Source organism: Hydractinia symbiolongicarpus, chromosome 6, assembly GCF_029227915.1.
Source record: "Hydractinia symbiolongicarpus strain clone_291-10 chromosome 6, HSymV2.1, whole genome shotgun sequence".
NCBI classification, from domain to species: Eukaryota; Metazoa; Cnidaria; class Hydrozoa; order Anthoathecata; family Hydractiniidae; genus Hydractinia; species Hydractinia symbiolongicarpus.
The window spans coordinates 11,419,414-11,427,433 of NC_079880.1; the positions used below are offsets into that span (position 1 = coordinate 11,419,414).

An 8,020-nucleotide genomic window follows, 5' to 3' on the forward strand; every position below is an offset into this window, starting at 1 on the left:
TTTTATATTTAACGCTACATACCCCTTTTATCCCTACCCTCGTTCTCAGGGATTTTTGCGAGGATAAGATTTTTCGCCCTGTTCTCTTCTCTCATATTAAAAAAACGAGAAATCCCTGCGAAAAAGGAGTGTATTCATCGTAAATGATCGATTAAGCCCCCACTCCCGAATAACCCCCCTCCCGAATAAGTCCCCTCCCCTAAAACCCATTTTGACAAATAAGCACCCGGGGTCTTAATCGATCATTTACGGTAACCCCTTTTTAGATTCTTACAAAGAAATAAAATACCTGTTCTATTGTTACCCTCTACTACTATATATGTTTTAAAAGCTCAAATTTACACGAAAAAGTAGCTTAACTACCCCAGCATTTCTTATGTTTGCGGAATACCAATACATCTGTTTTTCGGTTTTATTCATAAAAGCATGAAGCTTGCATATTCAGACTCAGATCAAAGAATTTACTATCTACGCGCCAAGCATATTGCCCAGCCTTAGTGAATAATTCTGTGTGTGTATTTTAATCAGCCTTTTTTTTCTAATACAGAATAAAGCTTGAAACGAACTGTCTAAAACAACCTCGTCCCAGGGTCTTCTTTGTGTCCCCTGAGCCGTTATTACGGGTTTGCCGACAAGGCGAAATGCCCTGGAAACGAGGTTGTTTTTTACTCTCTCCTTCCTTCTTGTTCATTTCTGTCCGCTTTTTTACAACTCCTCTCATCACCATGTTTGTGCGACACAAATTGCGATAATTTACTATTAACAAGTAAAATATGTATCACTCTATTTAAACTGCTCTATTGTATTCAAAACTCTTACCGTGCACAAATACTCTTTTCTATCTGACAAGAGAAACTAAATAAACAATAAATAAAGGATATCTTCTCTCACGGCTTAATTTTATCAATACAAAGTGTCAGTCGTCCCGATGAGAGAGGGAAAAGGTTTGAGAATAAAGTTGAATCAATAAAGAAAAGATTACTTCAGTGTTGTTGTTTATACATATGTGGACACTATTACGTTTTTGTGCAAGTTTACAATAGCTAATCAACAATTTTTTAAACGACATGATACAAACTAAAAAATGTTGCTCTGCTGGCGTAAGAGACGATCCAGTCCTAAGGAATGATGTTGTGTTCTCCTAACACATAATTTTTTTAACATAATCAGATAACGCTTTAGAGAAAATGCGGCGGTGGTCCATGAACTGTTGTTTCCCGCGAACGGCTACCATTTTTTTATTGTGTTTGGGTTATTATTCGTGACGTAAGGCGTGACTTATTGTAGGTGCCCAAATGCAAATGCTAAAATGTGTTTGGGGGTAATACTGAATATTCTGTCAAACTTCTTAGTATTAAAAAGAAAAAAAAAATCTTTTCTTTTGAAAATCCGTATTTAGAATATAATTTAAAGCGTTGAGTTTGTGTGTTAAAAGTTAAGCGTTTTACCACAAAACATTTACGTATTTTTCGCAATGTTTAACCCCCTGATTGCCGCAGTTTTTTGCTTGATGACTCGTATTTTTTATTTCTTTCTTTGTGCTTTACATTCCACGCTGAAGGAGAAAACTAATTCGTTCGACCGGTGCGAACTGTTTGCTGCGTTTTTTTATTGTTGTGTATTATATTGTTGGTTTATGACTGTAATGTCGAATTATTTAAACCAGGTAAAATCGGTATTTATCGGAGTATATGTAGACGTATTTGTTAAAAATGGTTGATCAGATTTGGTTTTATTTCAGGCAAATAATAGCTATTAGTTGCCGGGCAGATGCTGGCTAACCAAATATATCCGCTAAATTAGCTAACACTTCCTATTTTTGTTTTTAGAGTGGTAAGGAAAACTTGAATAATCCAGGTAACGGTTTTGTTACTTTGTGAATAGCTAACCAGCTGTTTCATAAAAAAATGCTCTTGAAAGTTTGCTGTGGTCCAACAATTTTAGCTAGCTAGCTTTATATATTTATGTATTTTAGCAATTCCCTAATTATTAGCTAGACAGGCACATGTAAGGCACTTATATCTAGCTAATATATTTCTAACTTGTGTTGTTCTAGCTAGTTATTTGTGTAAACACAGATTTCTGTGTATAGTCTGAAAATTTTGCACTAAACTTTCACTTGTGTTTTTCACTATTACTTTCTTTTTATTCCTTAGTTTTTGTTACTGACAGAATCCCAAAATCTTTCCATAATACTAAAAACGTAAGTATAAGCTAGCTATACATTTGTACAGCGCAAATTAGAGCTTTTAAACACTCTAGAACTGCCTTGGTGGTCCCTCCTGGAAACAGAATACAAATCCTTAAATACATAATTACTACTACTGTTTGAAACAATCATATTCAGTAATAATTATTGTATACATGTTTTTGTTTACTTAACAAAATAATAACTTCTGTAAAAAAGAATGACAATAATTAAATAAGTTTAGCTATAAAAATATCACAATACAATTGCTTGTTAGGAAATAAGCCTTTACTTTATATTTTTAGCTCACTTCTGACCCAATTGACTTGAATAAACAAGGATTAACAACGGCACAACCAGTGGCAGCACACATTGGCAACGGAATGCCGGAGCCTTACATGTCACCTGGCTATTATGCTAATAATACTGGATTCCCGATGTCGTTTCCGAACTTTACTCAGCCTCAGTGGTCTACAGGCACTAACAATCCTCAGGCTGCTCCCCAGAACTTTGACCATACTGCAATGCAATATAGTACGTTAGGAGCAGCTCCAACTGCTCAACCAAATGCAGATGGTAGTCAGGCCCATCAGTATGTAGCTGCTGATCATTTGTTTAATCAAAACAATTCTGCTTACCAGAATGCATTCTCTGCCGGACCTTATATGAATGGTAATTGGTCTTATTTTAATAACCCAAGCTCTTTCTTTTTTCCAACTGGTACTGGAGACTTGAATTTAACTTGGGGTACAGCTGCAGCTGATAACCCAAACAATGCATTGTTTCAAGACTTGTATAAACCTCCCCCACCTCCAACTGAGCAAGACAAAGGAAAAGTTGAGTCAATTAATGAACTTTCCACTGGATTTGAGAATGGTGAAGTCAAAACGGTAGAATCTGTAGAGCAATCATTTAATAGTATGAGTGTTAGTGCAAATGAGGATATTGATAAAAGTATTGATAATTCTATTACTTCAACTGCACCAAGTAGCTCTGTGGCAGCTCCATCCAAAGCTGTGGCTCCAGCTACTACTCCTGGACAATCTAATGCCCCTGCAAAGCCTGTATCATGGGCTGCCGTAGCTAGTCAACCTGCGAAAAGTAAACCCCCTACCAAAAAACCTCCAAAAACTACTGCACCTTCAGTGACAAGTAACAAGACAAATTATTCTTCCCAAAATGGAACTGCAACTGGCAATAAGGGTAAGCAACAAAACCAATCTGGGGGTCGTTGGAACAATCGACAGCAATATCAGGGTGGGAATAATAGTAATAATACTGGAAGTGACGTTACTGCTGTTCCTAACGACAGCCATCTGGATATTAATAGATTGAAAGATAGTTCTCCTTTGTTGAAGAAACTCATGCAAAAGTATAATTTCAATCCAAGAGATTTTGCTATGGATTTTAAGAATGCCCGTTTCTTTATTATTAAGAGTTATAGTGAAGATGATATTTTTCGCTCAATCAAATACTCAAGTTGGACATCCACTGAACATGGTAATCGGAGACTGAATGAAGCTTTTAAAGAACAGCAAAAAACTGGAGTTAAAACACCAATGTATTTGTTGTTCAGTGTCAATAGTAGTGGACATTTTTGTGGTGTTGCAGAAATGAAGTCTGAAGTGGACTTAAATGTTGAAACAGGTATTTGGGTGCAAGACAAATGGAAGGGACGATTTGACGTCAGATGGATTTATGTAAAGGACGTGCCCAATAACACTCTACGTCATATTCGGCTAGAGAACAATGAAAACAAGCCTGTTACGAATTCACGTGACACCCAGGAAGTGCACCCGGACAAGGGCAAGCAAGTGTTGAAAATTATGCACAATTACAAGGCACAAACTTCCATATTTGATGATTTTTCTCACTATGAGAAAAGACAAGAAGAAGATGCAAGGATGAGGGTAAGTAATTCTTTTCATGTACTGCATTATTAATTTCTTTGTATGCAACTTCTGTAAACAAACATGGAACAATTAGTTCTAAAATATTTTTTCAAAATATTTAAAATAAAAGGTTTTGACTTCCGGTTTTTGTTGCAATACATTTTTTCTTCGGAAACATGCTTAACAAATGTTTCTTTACGAGAGCTTTCAATCACAACAGTGTTTCTTTTTTTCGGTTGTAAAATTATATGCTTGAAAAACTTTTCTAAATTAAATCACAAACTAATTTCACAAATTATTTGAGATGTATTTTTGATCTTTGTACAATTACACAGCATCGTTGTACCCCTGTGACTTTAAATTTTAAAACTTAAAACTGAATAAACTAAATGCACTTTCAAATTGTTGCGCTTTTGGTAATAGTGATAGCTAAAAATTTGTGTCATCCTTGACTGTTCTCGTTGTACCTATGTGGATGCTAGGGCCACTTTATGAGGTAAAGTGTTTAAGCTTATTTTTGCCATTTAGAGGAAAATATATATTTGTGAATAGAATGTTTTTCGTGCACACAAAAATAAGTTCTGCAAAAAATAATGATGGCATAAAAAAGTTAATGTTGTAAAATATATATCAACAAGTTATTTATACGTGTTTTAAAGGTTGCCTCCCGCTAAAAATCAAGTTGAGCTCATATGAAGCATCTTTGAAAGTTGCCTAGAAATCTTTTTATTTATTTTAAAAATCTGTATCCATTTTTGAGATATTTGTCTTAAAAAATTGTGACGTCATGAGTATGCATTGAGCATAATTATGGTAACAAAATAAAAAAAATTATGTAAAATGTTCAAAACCCGTGAAAGGGAACAGCCAGGAAACATTTTTAACTCTATATGGCTTTTCAAAAATGTTAAATTAACTCCCTTGCAGAGCATACTCATGACATCATGCATAATTAGTTAATCTTCTTATGCCAAATTCTAAAGAACCAATCAAGAATTTAAAAAAAAATATTCAAATTCAAAGACAACATTTCAAGCTCTTTCATATGAGCTCAACTTGATTTTTCACGGGAGGTAACCTTTAACATTGTTTTGCTTTTTGTCTTCACAAATTTCAAGTATTTATTTTTGTAATTTAATGACATTTTTTTAAAACCAGACCAAATTTTGCAATGCGACTGAACTAATTTGTGCAAATTTCTTTTGCATTTCTACAAGTTTTTTTTTAACATTGCATTAATTTTTAAACAACATGGCTAAATATTTTTGTTAACCACCAAATTCATTTCTTTCTTTTTTTCTTGACCAAATATTTTCCTAAAAAAATATTATTAGCAAAACCAAGAGGGTTGTCACCACAAATGTAAAAAGTTTGTAGAAGCAAGCAAATATTGTTGTTGCATAAAATTTTATATAATTAAACAATTAAATAATTAAATTTGGTGAAGAAAATTTGAATGTATATTCCAGGTGAAAAATTATTTCCTGATATAAAAAGATACCCAGAGTTTTCTTATTTTTCCATGTGAGGACCCTGAAGATTGTTGAGGCCTAAATCATAGTAATATATTCATTTTCAGTCTGTAATCATACCTTTTTACAAAATAATTCATTTTTATTTTATTAGTATTAGTTTGATTCGCAACCCTTTTGTTTCCATAAATAAATACACTAAGGCTGAAGTTTTAATATTTTTTATTATTCAGGGTTCCTATGCCTCCTAAATATCCTAAAAAATCCTAAAAAAACTTCCTGATTTTTTGCAAATACTTCTAAAAATCTCCTACATTTATAACTTATTAATCTAACTAAATCTTCTGTCTGAAATTCTGTTTCCTGGGACTTACTCCTAAATATCCTAAAAAAGTTACTTGCAAAATGAGTGGGAACCCTGTTTTTGCTTTATTTTCTTTTTGTTACTCCAAATATAGTGTAAAAAATCAACGAATCAATAACGACTCAACAAATTTAAATATTTAATGACATTCTCATGGATAATTTATAAGAAAAAACCAGTGTGATCAAGTACTGTTATTAATTTATTTAATGTAGCGACTTAAAAAATCAGTATCATCTAAAAAACACCACCTAGACAAAAGATAAAAACATAAAACAGCATTGTACTCATGTTAAAAAAAATTGTTACCCTTTGCAACTGAGGTGAAGGTTGATAAAAGCAGCCATGTTGTTTAAAAAATGTGCAAAACACCTAACCAAGCTCGTTTTCTTTATATAAAGGAGACGTTTTAATTTATGGTTATGCAAAATATTTTTTGTGTGTGCAAAGTATGTGTTTGCCAACATAAACAAGACGTATAATATACGTAAACTAGCTCGCCAACAAAGTTTAGAAAACGACATATTTTGCTATTCGGATAGGCAATAATATTGATAGAAAATGCCCCGAAATTTCAATTTTTGTTAGGTCAGTCTGGAGTAAACTGACTGACAGGAACCCTCCCCCCCCCCACAAAAAAACAAACAACAACAAAAAACGGGGTATAAGAAAGTCACTCAGTGAGAAAAAGCAAAATAAAGAAAAATAATATACGATCTTAATTGTTCGAAAAAGGAAATAGCTTTAATTAAAAAAACCATATTACTAGAAAAAAGAAAAAATGCAGCCTTTCATTCATTGTTTAAAGTTAACATTTCAATGTCACTATTATGTTCAGCATACTTTTTTTGTTAACTTTGCCAAATTCTGTCGAAAATAAAGTAGTTTTTATTTTCGGATCAATTTTGTCCTAAAATGACATTTAGGTGACAAAAATTATGATGTCACTAATTTGTTCGGCATAATTTTTTTGTTAACTTTGTCAAATTTTGTCGAAAACAAATAACAATTTTGGCCGATGACTTCTAAGTACTTAGAGAGTTTAGGTATGAAGTTTAAATTTGTGACGTTGCAATTGACCATTTGGTTAGTTAGTTACGAGTTGGAAACACATCTTCGCAGGCAAAATAGTAAAAAGAAAGAAAAAGTAAAATTAGTTACCAAGATGAGATTCGAACACACGACTACTCCCGTGTCGGTGCTCAGAGGGGCAAAAATTTCCATTTTGGGACGGACACCTGTATTTGAATGCCCTAGCATCTGCGAGCTAGTGTAATAAAATTTTCAACAAAAATGTAATGGGAAAAGCTGTAAGAAACTTCTATTTAATTTCGCGACGGCAGAGCAACGTAATTTTGCCAAAAATAATATTTGCGCGAACTTAGTACAAAATAGCGGCTTTTAGAAATTTTCGGATAATATCAAACACGAGAAACCATACTGAATTCGATGTTTTTATTTCTTTTTTTTTATTATTTGCTTGAGGCTATGTGCAAAAGAACCATGAAATACTATTACAGAAAATTATAACAAAAACCTTGGTAAAACAGGTAAAGTCAAAAAAAACGTCTGATGACCAATTTTTTGGTAGTTTTTCCCTACGTAAAAAATTAAATAAGACTTGAATAGATGCACCTAAATTATCCTGTTTGTGTTCCCATACATGCGGTAACACATTTTCTCAAAAGCCAAACAGTGGTTGTTGATGTGTTATTTCCCTGAAAGTAATCACGTTCCTTTTTCTTTTTAGAGCAAGAAAATGCCGGAGCCGAATTTGTAAAATTTATTGTTGCAATTCTTCTTCGTGGAAAGTTAATATTTTGAATTGATTTATTTGGGTATTTCTTTATATCACTTTATAAAATTATAATCAGAATTTATGTCCCCTGTTTCTGTTTATTCTCTCATAAGTTTTGTTCAGTTTTTTTTTTCTTTTTTTTTGCAGTCTTAACGAGTGCGTCGTATTTCTTGGAGAAAATGTTCCGATGAAATTGCTTCGTGTGTCAAGATTAAAAGAGATATTTCAATTTTTGTTTCTTCCCCCTGCAGCTCCGGTCAATGTATTTTTCATCCTTCAAAAAAATATGCAATAAACATGATGTCA

General features: G+C 33.0%; 1 protein-coding gene across 1 annotated transcript; it reads left to right on the forward strand.

Annotated features, from left to right (window-relative positions):
- Positions 1-1,510: 1,510 nt before the first annotated feature.
- LOC130647001 (YTH domain-containing family protein 3-like) lies at positions 1,511-7,745 on the forward strand. The gene is made up of 5 exons (XM_057452701.1): positions 1,511-1,666; positions 1,830-1,857; positions 2,157-2,203; positions 2,494-4,098; positions 7,667-7,745. Exons 1-5 carry the CDS (start codon positions 1,511-1,513, stop codon positions 7,694-7,696), a joined length of 1,866 nt encoding a protein of 621 aa, XP_057308684.1. The 3' UTR covers positions 7,697-7,745.
- Positions 7,746-8,020: the final 275 nt, after the last annotated feature.